Source organism: Fukomys damarensis, unplaced genomic scaffold (assembly GCF_012274545.1).
Source record: "Fukomys damarensis isolate Sample0158 unplaced genomic scaffold, DMR_v1.0_HiC HiC_scaffold_14, whole genome shotgun sequence".
Lineage (NCBI taxonomy): Eukaryota > Metazoa > Chordata > Mammalia > Rodentia > Bathyergidae > Fukomys > Fukomys damarensis.
Genome location: NW_022900926.1, coordinates 49732467 through 49756978, shown reverse-complemented (window position 1 = coordinate 49756978; position 24512 = coordinate 49732467). Strand labels below are relative to the sequence as shown.

General features: G+C 34.6%; 1 protein-coding gene across 3 annotated transcripts in view; it reads left to right on the top strand.

Annotated features, from left to right (window-relative positions):
• Positions 1–24512, top strand: part of Cep162 (centrosomal protein 162) — a 71189-nt gene that overhangs the window by 10474 nt on the left and 36203 nt on the right. For all 3 annotated transcript variants that reach the window (XM_010631160.2, XM_033763373.1, XM_010631161.2), the window contains 6 exons: positions 1680–1747; positions 13195–13313; positions 14393–14423; positions 15008–15124; positions 20588–20779; positions 21448–21529. In XM_010631160.2, the coding sequence (XP_010629462.1) occupies positions 1680–1747; positions 13195–13313; positions 14393–14423; positions 15008–15124; positions 20588–20779; positions 21448–21529 (609 nt within the window). The remainder of the gene's footprint in view (positions 1–1679; positions 1748–13194; positions 13314–14392; positions 14424–15007; positions 15125–20587; positions 20780–21447; positions 21530–24512) is intronic.

Genomic DNA, 24512 nt, shown 5'->3' with positions numbered 1-24512 from the left:
CTTGAACTCCTATGTAGTCCAAGCTGACCTCGAACTCATGGCAATCCTCCTGCTTCAGCCTCCCAAGTGCTGGTATTGCAGGTGTGCACTACCATACCTAGCTCAGGTTGCCATTATAAACTCAGGAGAAAATCTTAAAAAAGCAGAAGTCAGTACTAGGGAGTCTGACCTCTGTGTGTGGTTGGTTCTGTTGGTTATCAGGATAGCTCATTAATCCTAGAAGTCCTACTTGACCGAGTTGGCCCTCTCTCAAAAATAGTAGACCATTGACATTCTCAAAACCTTTGTGATACCTCAGGCCTTGAATGTCCTCACATCAGTCATCTGTGTAATTGTTTTGTTATAAACGGAAAGCAGATTATGATTTTATTTTAATTTTGAGAATACAAAAATATAATTGAGAGTAAAGAGAAGCATAACTACTGGTTATTAGAATGCCTAATCCCAGCATGATTAGTTTCTTACAGAAAATAGGTAAAGCATTACATTTACTAGCATGAAATGTTCAGGGTCTGAAACTGATACCCTGCTTGCAAACTAACAAATTAGCCTCCAAATTTTGTGGATATTGCCAGTAAACACTAGATTGCTCAGTCAGAAGCAGAAGGCCTTTCTTCTCAGCGCAAAACTAATACCCCAGTGTCATGTTTGTCTGCATCAGTTCCTGTACCCCATGAGTTCTACCCAGGCCAGACAAAGGATCCGCCAGTGGGTGTCTACACGTCCAGTGGGTTGTGTTATATTGGAGAGATACACTGAGATTGGGGAATCTATCACTGTTTTTATAGTAAAGGGAAACAAGATTGCTTTGGGAGTGAAACATTTCCTCACAGCTCAAGATTTAATTACTACAAACATCACACTGAGAAAGGCTTAGGTAAAGAATGGTTAGGGCCTTATATTATTGGGATACTCAGAACATTCAGCTACACATGTTGCCCATGGCCATTGTCTCTCTTGACATAAAAGATTAAGCACACACAGCTTTTTGGCCATGATTTGTCTCTGAATATTTTTTAACTTTTCCTTATCAATAATATTTTTAACTATTTGTATTTTTGCTTCAGAATAGGCTAGTCAGTGCAACATGGTATCGAGTATACAATATTAGCTGTTTGCTGCTATTATCATTGTTATATTACAGTTTATGAGGTCTGCTAATGATTTCACCAAAGTCAGAGTTAATTGACTGGAAAAGGTAGATCTGATTCCTTGAAAGAACTAATATGTCCTGTATAATCAAAACATGCTCAAGCTCATTTATCCCCTTGCTTTTAAGTTTTTCTTGAGTTAAGGCTTGTCTTTGCTTCTGTTTCAAGATTAAATTGGATATTAACATATGAATGCTGGGGGTAGTTTTTTCTTGGTCTTTATGTAGATTTCATTGGATCTCATAACTTGAGGTCAGTTCTTAATCTTTAGAATAGAAGGGATTTCTGGGCCATAAAATAATTTGTACACATAGAAACTCATACATTTATGTACAAAATGGTTCATATTTGTACATAAATTTAAGAAAAGTTGCTTATTTAAAATTACTTGCATACCTACAGTCAACCTTGGGCTTTGAGGCTCTTTTATTTTCAAAACATTTTTCCTCTAGTTCCCACGATTTTAGTTTTTGATGAAACAAGTACTTGAGACATGATTTTACATGCTAATTAAATGTATTTTTCCAGTTATCGGACTAATATAGGACTAACTGAAGATGAAAATGAGAGTGAGTCAAAACATGAACAGCTTCCAGGTAATTTCATTCATTTTAGATCTTACAAAATTTGAGAAAGTAGTAAAGGTATAGCTTTTAAATAAAGGCATATCTTTAAATAATAGGAAAAAGTTTTTTCTGTGCCAAGAATGGAAATTGAAGCTAGGACAAAGAAATGCAAAGAACATGGCAGTGGGCAGATACGCTATTTTTCCTATTTTGACTTTGAGTGTGTCTGCACTCTTCATACTTAAAATGATTTTCTTGTAAGGATGTATAGCTAGTGGGGTCTTGCTTTTTTGTCTAATGTGGCCGTGTCTGACTTTCAATTGATGTGTTTCTACCCTTTACAAAAATGTATGTGTTGGTATGGGTTGTTACTGCTTTGCCATTGTCTTCTATCTTTCCATCATTTGTTGTTGCCTTTGTCCTGCATTCTATTGAATCATACTCCATTTTTAAAATTTATTTATACATGTTTATAGTACATAATGTTTATAATCTTTGTGGGGAATTGGTACATGTACATAATGCATCTTTTTTTCAAGCTTTTCTGTTCTTTTTTATTTTATATTATTTTCTTAGTATTTCTTTGCAGAACATGAAATTTGCATTTATCTTAGGGAGTAGGTACATGTACATAGCATAGCTTGATTCTTTTTTAATCTTTTTCCCTTCCCTACCATCTCCCTCCCTCCATCTCTGAATCCTTCCTGTTTTCATTCCTTTTGTTATTTATTTAGTTCATGTTTGTAAAATATATTTACATTAATTGTGGATATTTGGTACATATAATTGACACATCCTAAATCTTTTTACTTCCCCTTCTTTCTCACTCACTCCTTGCACTCATTCTCCTGGATCCATTTCCATTTGCAAAAGATCTATCTCTTTGTTTCCTTTATAAATCCTTTCTTTTGTTCTTTATATGTACTTTGCCCTACTCAAATGAGAGATGCCATATTTTAAGTTTGTGTGTGTAATTTCTCTTAACGTTTTATTTTCCAGTTGTATCTACTTTCCTACAAATGTGTAGACTTTGTCCTTCTTTATATAGCCAAGTACTAAACTATTCTATTATGTATACATACCACATTTTTTTTTTTTACTCATTCATCTGTTAAGGGGCATACAGGCTGCTTCCAGAATTTAGCTATTATGAATTGTTCTGTAGTAAACATTGGTATTCATGTATCACTGTAGTATGATTCCTCTAGCTCTTTGGGAAGATACTTTAAAGGGGAATAGCTGCATCAAATGGAATTTCTAGTTTTAGTTTTTTGAGGAATCTCTATTTTACTTTTAGTTTAGTATGTTGTGAGAGATATGGGTTGAGCTTCAATTTTCTGCAAATATCCAATTTTGCCAGCACCATTTGTTGAGTAGACTGTCCTCCAACTTATGTTTTTGGCCCCTTTGTCAAAGCTCAAATAGCTGAATGTGCCTGGAGATATTTCTGTGTTCTTTATTTTGTTCCACGGGCCCACAAGTCTCTTTTTGTCCCAGTACCATGCCATTTTGATCACTGCTGCTTGGAAGTTAGGTGTCATAATGCCTTCTGCATTACCTTCGTTTGCTTTTACTATTCTGAGTCTCTTCCGGTTCTTAATGAATTTTAGGATTGTTTTCTCTAGTCCTGGGAAGGATGCTGTTGATTGGGATTGCACTGAATCCATATATCAGTTTTGTGAATAGGGCCATTTTGAAACTACTGGTTCTGCCTGTCGAGGAGCAGGGGCTATCCTTCCATTTTCTGCTGCTCTCTTCAATCTCCTTTTTCAGAGTACCATAGATTTCTTCGGAGATGGCTTTCATGCCCTTAGGTTAATTCCTAGGTATTTATTTTTTCTTGATGTTACTGTAAATGGTGTTGTTTTCCTAATTTCTTCCTCGTTAAACTCATTGTATTGATTTTTGTGTTGATTTTATATCATGCTGCATTGCTGAATATGGTTGTTCTTTGTTTTTTGGTAGAATTCTTTGAGTCTTCTATATAGAGTATCATGTCATCTGTAAATATGATATTTACTTCTTTCTTTCCTGTCTGTATCTCCTTTATTTCTTTATTTTGCCTGATTGCTCTGGCTAATGCTTTTAGTATATTGAATAGAAGGAGATAGTGGGCGTCCTTGTCTTGTTCCTGACTTTAGCTTTCAATTTTTCACCGTTTAATATGGTTTTGGCTGTTGATTTGTCATAAATGACTTTACCAGATTCAGGTAAGGTCTTTCTATGCCTACTTTCTTCAAAGTTTTTATCATGAAGGGGTGTTGGATTTTGTCAAAAACTTTTCTTGCATCTGTTGATAATGATCATATGGACTTTGTCCTTTGTTTATGTGGCAGGTTGTATTTATTGACTTGCATGTATTGAACCATACTTGCATCTCTAGGATGAAACCTGCTTGATCATGATGTATGATCCTTTTGGTGATGTGTTGCATATTATTTGCCAGTGTCTTGTTGAGGGTTTTGCATTTGTTTTCGTTAAGGAGATTGGCCTGTAGTTTTATTTTTTTCATTGTATCTTTGTCTGGCTTTGGGATCAAAGTTATGCTGGCTTCCAGAAATTAGTTTGGAACCACTCCTTTCCTTTCAGTTTCATTTCATAGTGTGAAGAGTATCAGTGATGTATCATCCTTAAAGCTTTTGGAGAATCCATTGGGTTCTGGACTTTCTTTTTTGATTGGTAGGTTTTTTTTTTCTTACTGTCTCAATTTCATTTCTTATTGGGTTAATATTTTTATGTCTTCTTGGTTTTGTTTTGGTAATTTGAGTCTAAGAATCTGTTTCTTTGAGGCTTTCCAATTTGTTGGGAATACAAATTTTTATAGTTGTTACTGTCTCTGGATTTCACTATGTCTGTTGTGATTTCACCTTCTTCATTTGTAATTGCATTGATGTGAGTCTTCTCTCTTGGTAATTTTGGCTAAGGCTTTATCTATTTTGTTTATTCTTTCAAAGAACTGGCTCTTTATTGATTCTTTGTATTGTGTTTTTAGTCTTGATTTTATTAATTTCCGCTCTAATCTTTATGTTTTCCCTCTTTAATTTTCGTTTGGGCTTGGATTGTTGTTGTTTCTTAAGTATCTTGAAGTCCTTCATTTGGTTATTTATTTGATTTGAACTGTTTTCCTAATACGAAAAATGATTCCAATGATCCTCCATTTTAGGACTGCTTTCTTTGTGTCACTTAGTTTCTGGTGTATTGTACTAGTTCAGTTTCTTCCTTGTTTTCTTCTGTGATCTCCTGAGTGTTTAACAAGGTGTTAATTAGTTGCCAAGTGCTTCTAAATTTTCTGTAATTTTTTTTCCTGTGGTTGATTTCTATTTTCATTGGTCTCATAGTAAGCATAATGATTTAGGTTCTTTCATATTTATTTAAGCAGACTTTGTGGGTATCTTAGTTATTCTCATTGCTGAGACATATTACCCAACTCCCAAAGTTAAAAGAGGAAAAGATTTATTTGTCTTACAGTCTGTAGAGGTTTTAGTCCATAGTCACCTGGCTCCTGATAGAAGGGCATCACAGAGGAGAAATGGTCCATGGCAAGCAGGCAGGCAAAGGCAGCAAGAGCAAGTCCAAGTGCCCTTAGCAGCTTCTTTCTGCCCCTTTTATATTCTATTTTGGCTACTGGGCTTATGGTCGGTACCAAACTAATCAGTGGACTGATTTAGTGATCACACACCCTCCCAGCACCCTTAACCTTAGCATTACACACCTAGAAGCAGTCACACATTAGGCTAGTCTGGATCCAGCCACCTCTGAAAAAGCCCCACCTATGACCACATGAGACTTTGAGGGGACATCTAAACACAAGCCATAAAAGTGGGCTAGTATGTGATCTACTTTAAAGAAAGTTCCATGCACTGCAAAGCCATAAAAGTGGGCTAGTATGTGATCTACTTTAAAGAAAGTTCCATGCACTGCAAAGCCATAAAAGTGGGCTAGTATGTGATCTACTTTAAAGAAAGTTCCATGCACTGCAAAGCCATAAAAGTGGGCTAGTATGTGATCTACTTTAAAGAAAGTTCCATGCACTGCAAAGCCATAAAAGTGGGCTAGTATGTGATCTACTTTAAAGAAAGTTCCATGCACTGCAAAGCCATAAAAGTGGGCTAGTATGTGATCTACTTTAAAGAAAGTTCCATGCACTGCAAAGCCATAAAAGTGGGCTAGTATGTGATCTACTTTAAAGAAAGTTCCATGCACTGCAAAGCCATAAAAGTGGGCTAGTATGTGATCTACTTTAAAGAAAGTTCCATGCACTGCAAAGCCATAAAAGTGGGCTAGTATGTGATCTACTTTAAAGAAAGTTCCATGCACTGCAAAGCCATAAAAGTGGGCTAGTATGTGATCTACTTTAAAGAAAGTTCCATGCACTGCAAAGCCATAAAAGTGGGCTAGTATGTGATCTACTTTAAAGAAAGTTCCATGCACTGCAAAGCCATAAAAGTGGGCTAGTATGTGATCTACTTTAAAGAAAGTTCCATGCACTGCAAAGCCATAAAAGTGGGCTAGTATGTGATCTACTTTAAAGAAAGTTCCATGCACTGCAAAGAATGTATACTCGTAATGGGATAGAACACTTTGTAGATATCTGTTAAGTTCATGTGTTCACAGTTGAACTCTGATATTACTTGGTTGATTTTTTTGTTTGTTTGTTTAATTCATCTGTCTCTTTGTGAGAGTGGGACATTATGATCCCCCACTGTGATTGTTTTAGTATTTATTTGTTCTTTTATGTCCAGTGTATTTGTTTTATGAAGGTAGCTGCTCCATTATTTGGTATGTATTTACCAGTGACATCTCTTCTTGTTAGATTATTCCTTTAACTAGTGTATAGTGACCTTCTTCGTCTCTTATCAGTCTTAGTTTGAAGTTTACTGTGTCTAAGATTAGAATTGCTACCCCTGCTTGTTTTCAGGGTCCTGGTACATGAAATTTTTTTCCATCCTTTATGTTTTAGTCTGTGAATATCTTCTTGGGTTAGGTAAATTTCTTGCAGCAGACTGTTGAATTATGTTTTTTTGGTCAATTCTGCCAGTCTTGGCCTTTTAATTGGAGAGCTGAGGTCATTGACATTGAGTTATTATTAAGGGGTATTGATTAATTCCTTTTGCTCTTTCTTTGTTCTTGACTGCTTTATTTTTCTTTTCCTGGTTTTTGTTTGTTTGGTCATTTGTTTTTCTTTCTATTAGCCATGCTTTTGTATTCATTCTGTCTGGATTTTTGGCCTGGTTGCTTTCATAGTTTTTAACTAGGATATTCTTGATTATTTTCTGAAGTGCTGGTTTGGTATTCATAAATCTCTTGAGTTGTTCTTTTTCATGAAATGTCTTTATTTCTCTATGTATTTTGAAGGAAAGTTTTGCCAGCTATGTTAATCTGTGTTTGAAGTTGTTTGCTTTTAGGGTTTGAAATATTTTATACCAAGCTCTTCTGGCTTTTAAAGATTACATTGAAAAAGTCTGTAATTCTAATAGGTTTACCATTTATATGCGATTATTGTATTCTCTGGCTGCTTTTAAAAAATACTGGTTTTTTTGTTGTTGTTGTTGGACCTGTCATTTAAATTATGATGTGTCTTAGCTTCTTTTTTTTTTAAATCATACTTGGGATTATATAAGGCTCACTTATTTGTAAACAACTCTTTATATTTGGGAAGTTTTCTGCTTTGATTTTTTGTAAATGAATTATTCCTTGAGTGTTATTCCTAGTTTCTCTCTAATCTATTTAGCCTTGTGTTAGTCCTTTGTGTCATCCAGTTGCTGACAGATGAGTTTTCTTGTTTCCTTATGTTTTTGTAGCAGGCTTTTGTCCTCAATTTCAGGAACCCTGTTTTAACACTGATTATTTCTGCAATTTATTGATTTTGTAGTTCTATCTTTGGAAAATTTGTCATTCATTGTCGCGAGCCGGCGACGCAGAGGACTGTCCCTCCAGCAGTGCCTCAAACCTGAAAGAGCAGCAGGGTGGAGATGGGGCAGAGAGAAAGGAAGGACGCAAAGACAAGAGTCTGATCAAGGCGACGTTTATTGCCGGCAAGCGTCGGCCTTTTAAAGCAAAAAAAACCACAAACTATTATGGGATGGGGTTACCATAGTAACTGAAAGGTTACACAGGAAAAGAGCAAACAAGCTCAACAAAAACAACCCACCGTGGGTAGTAGTAACCCGGACAACCACACATCTAAAGGTCAGAGACAAGAAACTGTAACTTTCAGAAATTCCACAAAGGAAACACACCACCTGCTAAACTGGAGAAACTTAACACATAACAATACTTAGGACCAATACTCATGATCCCCACAATTCATGTTTTAAATTGCTTTGGTCAGCTCTTCCAATTTTTTGTTTCCACCAAATCCACATTGATCATTTTGTGTGATAATTCCATAAACTTTCGGGTAGTGTCCTCTTTGAACTTCCCAAGTTTCTTTATATCTTCTTTGTTACTTGGTATTTACTTTCCTCTCCATTTATGCCCCATAGATCTGCCTTGGTAGAATTGGAAGATATTGGAGGTCTTTTGTTGCCTTGTTTTCTCGTGAATATGTATTTATGGATTTTTTTCCTCTTGGTGCTGTAGGTTGAGGTCCTTATAATATGAGAAGAGCTTATAATTGATAAAAAGATATTTTTAGTGAGATCCTTCCTGTGTATGACACATTCTCAGCTTTATTTGTCCACAAATTCTATTTATCTCTTCAGCATTTGGATTCTGTGTTTTGAGGAATTTTTTTCTGATTATAACAGCATAAATATCCAGTCATACACTGCTTATATGTGATAGACCTTACATTTACTGCCTTCCATTTTATTTCTTCTCTTGGCTTTTTAGTTATGCCTCTTTGTTGTATTTTTTTTCTAGATGTCCTATGATTAACAATACCTTATATACCTACAGCCTACTTGTACCTATTAGAGCCGACTTTAAAATACTACTGTATCACTTTTCATGAACCGTAACAGTATTAAATTCTGCCCATTTTCCTGTTTGTCATTTTTTCTTCTACGTGTCTTAAAATATAATAGTTGTTAATACAATTATTTTAAAATATTTAAAAATGTATATTTATATGTTGATTTGTATTTCTCCACATACTTACCCAGGGCTTTGTATTCTTTTGTATAGATTACAACTTCTATCTTAAATTATATTGTAAGATGTGTTGCTAGCTTCCTGTAACATTTCTTGTACTTCAGATTACTACTAGAAACACATTCACTCAGCTTTAATTTGTCTAAAAGTATGTTTTGCCTTCATTTTTGAAGAATCCTTTTACTTAATATAGAATATTTATAGTTTTTATTTTAATTTGAGCACTTTGATTCTATTCTATATCTTGTGACCGTATGTATTTCTCATGAGAACTCACTGAAAATTACTGTTACTTATTATATATACAGTCATCATTGTGAGGGACTGGTTTCAGTGCCCCCTACAAGTGTTGAAATCTTAGATGCTCAGTCCCTTGAATAAAAACAGCATAGTATTTGCATATAACCTATGTATATCCTTCTTTATACTTTATCTCACATTTACTTATAATACCTAATATAATGTAAATAATTCTTATACTCCATTGGTTAAGGAATCATGAGAAGAAAGTGCATGTTCAGAACAGACACATTTTTTTCCTGAATATTTTTAATCTATTATTGGTTATATCCACAGATGTAGAACCCACAGACACAGAGGGCTGAGTGTATGGTATTGTGTTTTTTCCAATTTTTAAGATTTTTATCTTTAGCATTTGACAGTTTTAATTATTGATGTATGCTGGTATGCCTTTTTTGTATTTTTCCTGTTTGAAGTTGCTCTATCATCCTTGAGTTTATAGGTTTCATCAAAATAAAAAAATAGTTTAACCATTAATTCTTCAAATATCATTTCTACATTTTGACCCCTGCCCTCTGATCCTAAGTTAGGAAACTTAAGTTTTGCTGTAAAAGTCACTAAGATTCTGTTATGTCTTTTAACACATTCATGATGGGACAGTAATTCATATGTCTCGCTGCCAGGCAGATTGACTAGTGGAACGTGAATGACTGTACCACTTGTATGACCAGTGGTACAAGCTGCTTGTACCACTGATGATTCAGTCTGGCAGGAACATGTTAAAGCTTTCCTCTTTTACTTTCTGTGCTTCATTTTCTATTGTTGTGCCTTCAAATTCACTGATCTGTAATCTGCTGTTTTTATCACCATTCTTATTTTCCTGTATGACTCTAGAAATTCCTTTTATATTTTTTAAAAGAATCTTTTTACTATCTTTCCTACTATACTTGGTTACATTCACATTTTCTTTTTTCCTTGTTGGTACTGGGGATCGAACTTGGGACCTTGCACTTGAGAGGCAGGTGGTGGAACCACTGAACTAAATCCCTGGTCCTTACATTTGTTGAATTCAGTGTCTCTTTATATTGCCTGCTTTTATTCCTAATTGGGGATACTTTTCCTTGCTTCCTTTCATTGGATATTTTCAATATTTAATTGTTGAGTGTGCTAGATTTTACTTTCTTTTAAAAATGTTGAGCTTTGTTCTTGTAGATAGTTGCTCCTGCCCCCTTGATCCTTTAAGGCTTTTCTTATGTTTGTTAGGAGATGTCTAGAGTGGCTGCTATAGACGTCATTTAGCCCTACTACTAAAGCACATTGCTCCCAAGGTTTGTATTGAATGCTTCTGGTGATCAGTGAAGACCTTCTGCTCAGATTAGAGCTTGAAAGCCTCCCTGCCTGATGTGAACTCTGGAAATTGTCTAGCCTACAGCTTTCCAGTAGTTCTTATTAATAAATTAGTAAAGCACCCATGCAGATTTCTGTTTTATATATACTTGATTACTACTGTAGAACTTGTGAGTGCCTTATTCTTTCTGAATTCTGTCTAACTCAGTGAAACAGTCCTCCCCCTCCTTGCGAGGACTCAAGAATAGACGTCAATTGTCCATTGTCTGAAAACAGTGTTTTCATATATTTTGTCAAATTCACTGATTATAGAAGTTAAGTACAGTTCCCTTAACTCCTACATGACAAAGAAGAAAGGAATCTAGATTGCATTATACTTAGTCTACAGCTAAATTTTCCATCAAAGGATAAGAAATGTCTCCAAAAATGATCTTTCACATCTTTTACATTGAATATGATTTATTTTGTCTATATTTGAAGAACATTTTGCTTATATAAATATTTCAAAGTTACAAGAAAGAATATCTTAAATTATGTAATATCTTCCTGCCAAAACAGTCAGAATGCTATAAGTTAACATCTCACTTTTTCCAAACAGTGTGGTACAACCTGGCTCTTAACTGTCATACTTCAAATATATAAGACTCACCTCAGTTGGGTTTTACTTTCATTTTTATATAAACTAAGTTTGCTTTAATGGTTGTTTGTAAAATGTCTGATGTACTGGTTTCCTTCCCTTTAATCCTTTCCCTTTCATTTCTTTCGATGTCTACCAATGGCATTTTCTTCTTACTTCCAGCCTACTTTACTCATGACACATTCCCTGAGACGTGTTTGGATGGTAGAATTTGCCTATAGGCTATTCAGTTACTAAATAAGAATTTTAAAAATATAATTTGGAATAATGCATATTAGATTATCAGTTTTTCCCAATCAAAAATAGTATTTGGATGACTTGGAGGTGTAACTCAGTGGTAAAGTTCTTGCCTGGCATACCTGGGGTCTTGGGTTCTATCCCCACAACCACACACACAAAAAAAGAAGAAATATTGACTTTAAGTACATGACTAGTTATAATCATACTAACAGCAATAATTACTATTATTACTTGCTTATGTAGTACATATCAACTCTTTTAAATACTTTAACTTCTAATCTCAGCTAATCTTGAGCTAGTACTATTATCATCCTCATTTTACAGATGGAACAAGTGAGGCCAAGAGTTTATGACCTGCTATTAGTTCTGCCATTAGTAGAACAAGGAATTGAATCTAGGCCTCTGTCTCCAGGTCATACTGTTAAGCACTATGCTATTTACATGAACTATTTCTTACATTGCTTTTATCCAGTCACATACCATGTACTATAACCCCTTTCATCAGTTCTAAAATCCCGGATGAGTTCATTGTCATTCTCTCCCATATCTCTCTCTCCTTATTCATCTTTTCTTAGTTCTAATCTTTGAGGTTACTTAAAATTCAGTGATATCTACCTAGAATATGAAAATTTCAATCACTTTATATTGAACCTATCACCTAGAAGTATGTCTAATACAAAGTACCATTAGTATTATTATTATTAGCTCATTATAATTTTGCAAATTTAATTATGTCCACTGATATTTAGAAAATCCCAAATAAGTGTGCTTCTCATGTAGAAAAACATAATTAGGTCATAGAATATAAATACTGTTGTATTTAACCAAGTAACTTAGTTTGTATACTTATATTATAATACCCATGCTGTTCTAAACTCATATTTTTATGAATTAAAATGGAAATGTCTCTGTAGCCAGATTTTATTGGCGTATCTTTATTTTAACTTGAATGCCTTCCAAAATTTATTTATAGACTTCCAGTATTATGTCCCAACTTGTCCCCTCAATGTAAACAAAAAGAGTACAAGGCATTTCTGAAGCAGACATTTTAGTTTTCATGCAGTTTGTTTCCCATCAGTCCATCCTGTTTCTCACTGTGGTGTAATTTGTAAAAAATATAATTAAACTATTTGTTTCTAAATGAACAGTGCTGCTCTGAAAAAGTTGTTCACCTTCTTCAGCCCTTAGTTCTGTCTACCAGTCCTTTGATATAAAAGCTATAAACAACTTAAAAATTGATGGCAAGATAACTGGCAAAAAAAAACAAAACACCTCACTTTCCCCATAAGTACACCAATGAAATCATTTCTCATGGAAATAGCTTTTCTTTATGCTGCAATACCATTCAAGTATAATTTAGGGATCTCAGCCAAAAATGCCAGGATTTGGAAAACAGTAAAGGTCATATGGGTTCAGTATTTATCTGACAGATTGCAGATAGATCTTTCAAAAGTATCACTAAGACTTACACCAGAGGTACCTGAAGAGAATTAAAAAATCAATTTAAAAACAAGAAAACCCAACCATTTTGAGAATATCAGAATTTCATAGAAGTGCTACTTTTTCTGAGTAAGCAATTAGAGATTAATGTCTTTGGAAAAAAAAGCTACTCTTAAAGTTTTACTTGAAAGGTAATATAAAGTCTGTTGAACAACTACAGAAACTTTTAGTTGGGTAATAAAAGATTAAAATATGAAACTTTCATCTGAAAGTACAAAAAATGAAATAATCCCAAGGTAGTCTTATAAATTGAACATTCATTAAATTTTTGCAAATATGGTATCTGAAAGTCTAAAGATTCCCTTTGTTAGTATCTCTATGAATTCTTATGCTGATTTGTGCCTTTGGAAATTAATGTACTCCTAGAATTTGACTTTGACAGTGTGATTCTTGTACTTTTTAAAATTATTTCCTTCAGAAAATTACAGTGATGATTTTGAAGATGCAGAGGATGTTGATTTACCTTTGTTTCCTAAAGTTGAAGAAGAAACACATTCCAAAGAAAATCCTAAATCAGAAGTAAATATACCCAAACAGGTATACATCAATTTTATATTTGAGAGTTGTTCAACATCTTTCATCAGTTATACTGTTTCAATAAGAAGAGCTTGAAATATGGAATTCATGTCTAGCTCATTATAAGCATAGATTTCCTTACACTCAGTTAAACATTTTCTTAACTCAGGATATTTATCATAAATCTTAAAGGAAAAAAATCATAATAATTAATGATTTTATGAGATACCCTAAAGTTGAGTTTTAGAAGTGGGGAATAATTAAAATTTTAAAACAAACTGGTATAATTACACTTTTCTTTGGTAGGGCTTGTCCTTGTGAAGTATAATTAATTCCTGCTTTTTAGTATTTATGCCAGTGATTATATTGGTATCTGAAACTTACTTGGCTAAGATAAGCAGTGACATTATTACATTTACATCTGATTTCTCTCATTTCTTAGTTCTTACTAAGACTTCTTAAGGGCTATTACTCATTTTGCTAGTGGGATATGTTAAGAAAGTATGCACTGCACAAAAATGTGCCACTAAATGTGGAAGCTTCAGAGAGAGCTGTCCAAAAAACCCCACATACTGCCTAGCCAAGTGAGGAATAAAGATAATACTATTCTAAGAAAACCTGTAATATTGAAGCACATTTATCTGTTGGTGGCTTCCCTTTCTGAAAGTTACGTCTTTCAAAGTATAGGTGAAACTTTGAGTACTGTGTACATACAGTTGGTCATTAATTTTGAATAGTATGGGAAAATTGATGAGTAATGTAATTTCAGAATCTTCTGTGAAGTGGCCGTGTTATCTTGATGTTCAAAATAACTGAAGAATTTTTTTGAGAAAGATAATGAGTAAACAGAACCTAGATATTTTAAGCAAGTCTTTTTAGGCTAAATTAATTTTGGTAATTGCCAAAATTCAGTAGAAGCTCCTTGAGAGCTATGGTCTCTCTGGGTTTGAAGAATTATTGGTGAATGAGAGTAGTGTTGTAAACCTGGAAAGCTCTGTTCTGGATCTTTGGAGAACAGCACTGGTTCTCAAATTTGTTTCACATTATATAACTAAACACAGTTTTGGTTGCAGACATATAATCATTTTTTCTTTTTTTAGGTAGAAGAAAAAACTAGCCTGCTGGCTAATGGTAAATATTACATAGTGTCATGTTTTAGTTGGCAAAATATTCATCTGTTTGTTTTATCTAAATAATTTTGAGTGAATCACTGTCCTTGTCTTTAAATCTCTTCAAGGAATTATAGTTCAGAGCTTCTCAGTAGTGTTTCCCTTGTGCCTATCTTGAATTCATCCTGTTATATTTGACTGTATTTCCTTTCTGTTATTTTTCTCAGTACCTTTGCCATCCAGGCACAAATGTATATTAGACCTGTATATAATTATAGTTACATCATAGATACATTTGTTTATTGTTAGCCCAGTCTCTTGTACATAGGGAGGAAATCAAGTTTGTTGAATATATAAACTCCTATGCATGTAATATACCATTTATATATAAAAACTCATTTTCAAGGGCCGGGGATTTAGCTCAGTGGTTCGGTGGCCTGCCTCGCAAGCGCAAGGACCCGAGTTCAATCCCTGGTACCGGAAAAAAAAAACCAAAAAAAACACATTTTAATACATACATTGTATGTGAATAAAATAACTTCATTAGATCAAAAGAACCACGAATTTTTCTACATTCCTTGTACTTTTTCTTTTATATTCTTCTAGTTGTGCTACTTGATTCATTGGACTCTGTCGAAGGTGCAGACCTTGATGAACAAGATAAAGCAACAACTAAGCCAAAGGCCCTTCCAGATATGACTGATAATGAAATGACAGGAACAGGTAAGGTTGTTTGAAAAATGGCTTATTCTTTATATGTGGACTTCGTGAAAACTAATTTGTTTCTAGGGAAATATACAATATAACAACACTGACAATAAGAACTTAAACCTTGCATCTTTCTACCATAGAAAAAATTTTGAATAATCAGAATTTGAACTGGACACGTTGGCACATACCTGTAATTTCAGCACTCTGGGAGGCTAAGGTAGGAAGATCCAAGTTCAAGCTCAGCCTTGGCAACTTAGCAACTTTGTGTCTCAAAGGATCGACAGGGTTGTTGTATGCAGACCCTGTGTTCAGTACCAGTACTGAAAAATATCAGAATTTACTGTTGGCGACACCTCATGCTAATTCATAGTCCAAGCCACGTGTGCTTTTTAAATAAATGCTTACTAGTAAATGAACAATGTTTCTGAAACAAAGCATAGTATTGTAGGTAGATACTAATTTGTCCTTCCAGAATCTAGTTTATTTTGTCATATGTAGGAAAAATGGTACTTTGGTTTTATTGCACTTTCTCATAGTTCCCTCTCTTTAGGATAAAGCTATATATATCATGCCCTAGAGTTCTGAAATACCTGAGACTACCTAAGCCTTTCTTAAAGTTTGTAAGATTTTGAGACAATGCTTTTTAAAGCAAGTGGAACTCTTCTATGTAATTGAATCTTACATGGAGCTCTATATTGATAATATTCTGTGAGCCAGTATAAGTATGTATTAGAACACATGTGTAACATTTACCTATATAGTTAGTAAGAGCGGTAGTCCCTTGAAAAATATGGCACATTCTCACATCACCATCAACCTTCCACTGTGTTTATTTTGTTTTCATTGTGTAGAATAAATTATTGATTTAGCCCACGAGTTGAAAATAGAAACTAGTTTTGTTTTATTGTTTTTTGGTACCAGGAAGCAAACTCAGGACCTCACACTGCTAGGCAGGTGCTATGCCACTGAGCTAAATCCCCAGCCCAAACAGAAACTTTTTAATCTGCTTTTTTTGGTAGTCTCAAGATGCTGGTCAACTGAACGGACTCACATACTTGAATAAAAAGACCAATAGGCATCACTAATTAACTCTATACCACAGCTTCTTGGTTTTTTAATTTTTTTATTGACGTATACTAATAGAAAAGTTCATGCATACATACTGAATTTTTAAATACTGAATACGCTGTCAGCAACAACCAGATCAAAAACCAAAAGAGGACCAAAGTACAGTTTCCTGTCAAGTATCTGATTTCTTATCACTGTGGTGGTCTCTGGATATACAGTTTGCAATAAGCACGTGTGAATTATTTTAAAAGACCAGTGTAGAACTACAACTTTCTTAATAAGCAATGTATTAGAATATACATTAGTATATGTGGGTGGAATGGCCAGAGAAACCTTTAAGATGTGCATGAAAACAAAGTTGTCCAAAGGTATTACAATTGTGTAACGTCTTCAAAATACTATAATTACAGAAGTGGCATGTTTGATTGTGTACATAAAATTATTTTACAGTTTTTTTATGTTTTAAAGCATGATTTAAAATGGAATTTCAATCAAATATCTCTGGAACCCATGATTTTTGTCTGAAAAACTATGGTTTTGTAAAACACAGTAAGAAAGCTACTGCTCTAAGTTGTAAGAAAAACTCAGAAATCAAAACTGTATTACTGAAAATAATTCTGAGATGATCCAAGCTATATATAAAACTACAGTTTTTGGGTTTTATTTCTTAAATACCTTAACTGAAATAATTTGATTAGTGAATTATTAGACAGTAGTAAAGCATAACTTTATTGTCATATAGACTTGAAATCATACTTCCAGACTTGCCACTTATCAGCTGTATGACACTGGACAGCTAATGCCTTAAACTTACTTCTTTAAAATGAGCCTGTGGATTGACCATGTGAAATAGGAAGAAAAGGGCTAAAGGTGTAGGGAAAATGGGAAGGGTAGGGAAAAGGTAATAAGGGAAAAGAAAAAAATATGATAAAATGAAAAAATGGAAATAAAGTGTTTGTAAATGGGGAGGGGAGAAGGGGGTGAAGGGAGGGCACAGATAAGGGGAAAAAAGGAGAACCCAGACCAGTCATGTAAAGGTACAAGATCCCAATGATGAATGTAATTGTACTGTATACCTAAAATGTACCAATAAACTCAATAAAAGAAATAGAATAAAGTGAGTCTGTGTAATGGTCAGCTGAGACGATGTATAGTGCCTAGTACATCGTTAAGATTCAGTAAGGAGTAAGTAGAAACTGTACAGTGGTAGTTACTATCTCTAACCCTCTGTTAACAATTCAAGCTGTAATAAAATACCTAAAGACATAGTATAAACATTTATTGACTGTGGGATATAAAATTTACCTAGCATTTCAAAAGTATACCTGTAAGACTTCAAGTGAGCATCTGAACTTGGTATAAGAACTGACAAGTTTAGTTGTTTTTATTTGTTTTGCTTTGCTCTGTTTCTCCTAGTAATAAGCAGGATGTGTAGGTAAAATATGGTGAGAGATTATCTTTTATTCATAATATTGTTTCTGGAATTCTTTTGCTGCATTACATTAAAGAAGTTATTAAGTATAAATATGAGATTTACTTAACACCAGGTGAAAGCTAGCTTTCACTTACTTTCATCTGTCCTCCAGACAAGTACTATTTTGTGCTATGGCTGCATGACTGAAGCAGTCACACCATGACTATTGCTTCATGAATCTCTTCCCTTTCCTTTGCGAAATAGGATTTGACACTTCTCAGCTTTCTAAAGTTGAAAAATATAAGGCACTTTCAACTTAGTATAATAAATGAAACAATTACATAGCACCCTCACTTCTTTAATGTAAAAGGCAGCTAGCCCTTTTTTCATAAAATGCATGAGAAAAGTTAATATACGTGATTGTAGAATTATTCATAATAGAATTTTAGAATGAATGTAGAATTATTCATAGCTTTGATTAATGACTAAAGTTATGAAAAACATTTTTTCTCTCTATTTTCTTAGTAACCCTTCATACTTATCCATAACTCTAATTCCTAACTTTTAGGTCATTTAAAGACTGATGTCTCCTCTTTCTGACACCTCACACCTATCAATTAGGTATGAGCATTCAGCACTGCTATACTGCTTGCCACTGAAGTCATTTCTTTTATGTGTGCTCTGCAGATACTTAAGCATCATGACACTTTTATAGAGGAAAGAAAACAACTTGTGCCTTTCCTTTTTCACAATAACTCTTTCCTTGAGTCATGCTGCTCTGATTCTGGCTGGTAGTAAGGAGAAATAGTTAAGCCCACCTTAATAGACAACACCTCAAGTTCTCTTGGAAAGTTCCTGCTGCTTAGCTGTTGACAATTCTTTTCTAACAGTATGCTCCACTTTCATGTTTTTAGTTTATTTAAGCATATTTGTTATTTATTGAGTGTACTCCAAATAGCCCTAGGTACCTGAAGTGTTAATTAGCTAGAAGGAAGCATATTGTCATTCTTACACACTCATATTCATTGCTCAGCACCTCTTATATTTTGAGTTAAATATAACCTCAGATGTGTACACTATACACTTTTTGGTGTACACAGAAGAAAATGAGGCTTTATATGGTCTATTTTATCTTTAAGCATTAGTTAACTGTAGTTACCAAGAGAAGAAGAGATTGATCACTTATTTATCTTTCCTTTTTTTCCATTCTTCTGTGAGCCTTTCTTTAATTTTGAAAATTCCACTGTTAGGAATGAAAGTTACAAAATGATTGAGAAAATACTAATCAATATCTGATGTTATTATCTTCATTAGTTTGTAGGAATTGTTTTCTCTGGAATTTATCTGTCTGCTGATGGGAGAAGGTGAATTGGGAAGGAAGAGTGAATGACATCATCATGATCTATTTTAGGTGACTGAGTAGTGATGCCATTAGCTAAAACAAAATGCTGAGTAGTAGAAGGAGTTTTAGTGGGGAATATAATGAATTTAGTCTGGAATATATTAGGTATGAATTATTTATAGGGCAATCTAAATGTCTATTACCGACTTTGGTATTCATAAAAGAGATAAGGACAAAAGACTTAACTTGGAAATCATGAAAATATGAGTATAGTGGTGCATTGGTTTATGAACTTAATTTGTTTCACTATTTTAGGGGAAATGGCTGTGTTTGTGTGGGGAAGATAGCAATGGTCACGTTTGTCACCTGATGCAGAGTTTGTGAATAGAAGCAAAATTTTGCTGAATGCTTTTGTTTGCAAACCAAATTGTTTACAAACAGAAGCATTCATGAACCAATGTATTACTATAACAGTTAAAGTTTATGGGTCTGTATTAAATTAACCGGGTTTAAAAAAAATAGAGGACTAAAAAAGAAGACTAAATGCAGACCCCCTGGGTTGAGAGCACTGGCCATAAGAAATGGAGAAGCAGCCATCACAGGCAGGAATAATAAGAAAAAGAATGGATGTAGAAGAAAAGTAGAGAAAAGATATTGTCACATGTTTCACAGGATTGACAAAAACTAAACATGGATTTAGTCATTAAGAAATTCTTTTTTTTTCTCATTGAGTTTATTGGTACATTTTAGGTATACAGTACAGTTACATTCATTACTGGGATCTTATACCTGTACATGACAGGTCTTGGTTCTCATTTTTTCCCTTTGTCCCCACCCTCCCTTCACCTCTCCTCCCCTCCCCCTTTACAAACACTTAATTTCCATTTTCTCATATTTTTTTCTTTTCCCTTATTAGCTTTCCCCTACCCTTCCCACTTTCCCTACACCTTTAGCCCCTTCTGGATAAAGAAGATGTGTTTTTTTCTATAAAATGGAATATTACTCAGCCATAGAGAATGATAAATTAGATGCATTCATAGGAAAATGGATACATATTGAGGATATACTCCTCTAAGTGAAATAAATGAGTTACACATGTATAAATACCAAATAGTTCTCTGCTCTGAATAAACTATAATAACAATGTGAAATAGGAAGAAATTACTTCTGATTATAGCAGCTTTAGCAGGATGTTGGACTACATCTCTGTCACAAAGTTAGAGGAATGAATTGCTATTGAATAAAAAATGCACACCACAAGATGGTCTAGGATATCAAAGAGTAAAAGAGGGTAGTGGTAAAGGAAAGATAAAATGCTTCAAAGGACTGTGTCACTTTCAATAGTCTAGGAGTAGTTTTGTCCAATACAGATCAGTCAGGGATAATAGGACAGTAATTAGTAACATTGGACTTTATGGTTACTACATCAAGACCATCTCAACTTGCTAAGAGTTCTTGGTCCTTTGGTGATTTCACACTTGTAGGCTATGGCTCTGAATTACCTAGGTTTCTACTTAATTCTGTTTATAATGTTACCACTGTGCTAGAGAGAGCCTTGTCAATCCTAACAGATAAAGTAATGACATTTGGATGCTATGTTTCTCCTGTGTTTATGATGAGATTATACCAGGGATTATATTTATGCTTACAGGTATTTCTTTCGGGCAAAGCAGTAGTGACATTGAAGCCCTACATCAGGCCTATCGTCACATAGCTCATTCTTTGGGAGATGCAGATGAACACAGAGCTGAGAGTAGTGCAATGGAAATTATCAAGAGCTCAGTGAAAGATCATCCTCAGGAAAATGAGGAGTCTTCAAAACACATCTCTACTACTGAATCTGGTAAAAGCTCATAGATAAATAGAAAGTTTCAACTATTTGAGACCTCTAAACAGTTTCCTGTATTATAATTTAAATACATTTGCTGCCATGATTATTTCTCAGTCTCTGCACTTAAAAAGGATTTGCTTCAAATGGAATGTTAGATAGAGCTGAGCATAGAATAAAATTCAATTCTTCTAATATACTTTGGCCAAATTAATAAATCACATTAAGTTGATGCTTTTTATTCTGTGCACATATATATGTATTAAAGTATTTTAATAAAGGATAATGCTTTGACATCGGTAAAGGTACTCAACACGTGTGTGTTGTATGAATTAAATATTTGCTCTTCATATTTGAGAGATGTATTTGATGTTGATATTTGATTGGTTTTTTTTTATTTTTATTTTTTTCGGGTGTCAGGGATCGAACTCAGGATCTTGTGCTTGCAAGGCAGGCGTGGTGCCACTTAGCTAAATCACCAGCCAGACGTTGATATTTGATAAATATCAAAGGATGCCTTTTTGGTACAGACAAGTATATGATGGGAAGCCAGGTTTTTTGTGCTTGGTATTTTGTTACCTGTGCCAATCAGAAAAAATGTTAATTCTAGCAATATTAAATACATAAATTAAGCAGTTTGCAAAACATTTTTGGCCTGTACATTTAACTTTTTTTCCTCTTAGATCTGCCCACAGTGGAGGAGTTGATGAAACCTATCAGAATAGATTCTACTGGAGTCAGTAGTTTTGATTTACAGCCTATAAGGTACAAGATTTTTGGAAAGTATTGTTAGGCTTTATTGGTTGATTGTAGGTTATGTTTGCTTATTTGTTTTATCATTGGAAACTTTTGTAATCATGTGTTCTATGAATTTGTAATGAATGATTAATAGCTTGTGTGCATCTACCTGTGTCACTGAATTAATTCTTCAAAATTCTTTTAGTGCTATAAAAAAAAGATACTATTAAAAAGTTGCTGCCACTAATTAGGCCTAATGCTTTTCATTGAAAAACATCTCTTCAACTTCAAATAGTTGATTTACACTGAAGGGCACAGTGTTTGTTTGTTTGTTTGTTTTGGTACTGGAGATTGAACTCAGGACCTTGTGCTTGGGAGGCAGCAGCAGCACCACTGAGCTATATACCTGGCCCTTATATTTTATCCTTTATATGAGTCATACATTCGTTCATTTTCTAAGCCAGTTAGTTTGACTTAGTCACAGACTGGTCATTGTTCTCACAGGGTGAGTTCTGTGGTCCCAAGAGAAACGGACTTTATAAAAATGCTCCCACTCTGATACAGTTTAGTGGCAAGTGTATGTGATTCTGATGAGTAGCATATCACAGTCCTGTCGGACAACTCTGCATTTATGTAGCACTTACAGTGTCATAGCCATGTCACATACTCTCTCTTGCATGATCCTCATAACATGGAAGATAGTCTTTTTGTTTTGTTTTGTTTTTTGTACTGGGGATCAAACTCAGGACCTTGCACTTGCAAGGCAGGCAGAGGAACCACTGAGCTAAATCCCTAGCCCTTAATTACTTTCTACTCATAAAATATCTGTGTGTGTTTGTGGTACCAGGGATTGAACTCTCAGGACTTTGTGCTTGCAAGGCAGGTGCAGTGCCTCTGAGCTAAATCCCCGGCCCTCTGTTAGATTCCTTATCATCCATTCATCTAGTCATTTGCTCACTTCTGCTTTCAAGAGACACAGTTCAAGCCCCATCTTGTCTTAATGTTCTCATTATGTAAATCCACTTGCAGTGATTTTGGGGGAGAGGGGGGCATTTTTTCCACATGTGTGTTAGTTGAGAGAAGATCTTGACTCCTAAGACTTGTATTCTTCCCTTGATCTATACATACTAAAGTATTTTAATAGAATATGATCCTAATATCAACTAAGTATATACTACTAGTTAGTATTTTTAAGGAGTAGACTGTGCTGGTCATTGTTTTGGGGTATGTTAATTCTATCGAAGCAACTGTCTTACACATCTTGTGATTTTGTTACAAGTGAAACCATGTAGTAATATAGTAATAATTTAGTAATATAAATTCTAAATAGATTTATATGTTTGTATTTAAAAGCTGGAAACAATTATACAAGTCAGTTGCAACAATAATTACAGAAATGTCAGTAATACAACCTTGAGTACACACATGTAAAAACCTTCTTTTGTAGGCTGGCAGATAAGTAATCCTAGCTGCTATAAAAACTACTCCTTGAAATTCTCGTAGCTAAGTATCAAAAAACATTTTTCTTGCTTATATCCCCACACCATGTGTATCATTGGGGTTAGGATGAAGCTCCACTCCACACAGTGGCATGAAGTGAGCAGCTCTCCTCCATAGACCCTTCTTCCAGCATTCCTCCCTACCATGGAGCTGGCCAACTCTAGATTAAAAACAAGAACCAAATAAACCTCTCCTTTAAGTTGTGGTATTTTGTCCCCGCAGCAAGGAAGTGACTGACTCAGATACTGTTTCTGTTAACTGACCTGTAGTTTTAAGGTTGGCAAGGCATTATTCAAGCAGTCAATAAGAAAAAGTGTGATTTTCTTTCAACACACTAACATAGAAGTGCCATATCATTTCGGCTGTCATTCTTTTGGTAAGAACCAACGTTTCTAGCTAACCAGTCTTAGGATCCTGGGAAATGTGGCTTGCTCTTGTCCCTAGAAAGCAAATTAATTTGGCAAGGAGCTAGCCAGTATCTGTCCTTCTAGTAACCAGATAACCATTTCACTCTTCTTAAATACAGACTTGTCCATACCCTTCCCAAAGCGGATATTCCATAGTCCCATTCAGGACTCTGCATCTGAATGTCCAAGGTTTCCAGTTGAAGAACTGTATAGTCCTCACCTTCATTTGGGTGTGTCCCATCTTTGCCTACCAATGGATAAATAGAAAAGACAAGTTATGTACTTCCTTTCCCCCATCGATATAATAATGGAACTGCAGCTGATACTCCCATTCTGAAAGGAAAAGCATGAGGAAAAAACAGCAGTTATTGTTAACAACTATGAAAACACAGGAAAGATCATGTGAATACCCTTATATTGGAGATAGAGATTTTCCTTGATTGGGCTGTTATTCCCCCCTTAAAAAGGAACTTTATAAATGCATTGCTCTTTGTGTAGCACCCAGTTCCATGCCTGGGACAATTTGTCTTATACATTATCATTATCACCATCAAAACAGTCAGAGTGGATTTTGTGTGCCCATCTTTGGAGATATACTGCTGTCCACTTTCTGCCTGTTGGTAGTTTTAAGGCTCTCATTTGATGGCTTTGAGAGCTGTTTGTTTTCAAATATGGTCGTGTGCCTTCAGAAAGTTTAGTAGCTTTCCAATTTATTTGGCTCGAGTCAGTTCCTTGTACCAGCAAGCAAACAAAGTTATTTGCTAAATAAAGGTTTTAAATCTGCAGTATATCTTTGGTTCCTGAACCTTGTGCTTTTTTTCTTCCTATACTTAAAATTATCTATACATTTTGGGGAACATTAACCACAAGTGTGAAAAGGACACCTTTAGTATGGCTTTTATGAAGGGATTGAGTCACTCTTCTCACCTGAGAAGTCTCATGGAATCTTGTTTCTCATTTTTTCCATTCTGAGTCTTATTGTATGATTGTAGTCTAGACACGGAGAGTTAACTTAGTGAACCCTGAGTTTCTAGACATTTTGTTCCCTTCCAATTATACTTACAGAACAGCCATTCAATCTTGAGCCTTTTTTTCTTTTTTTT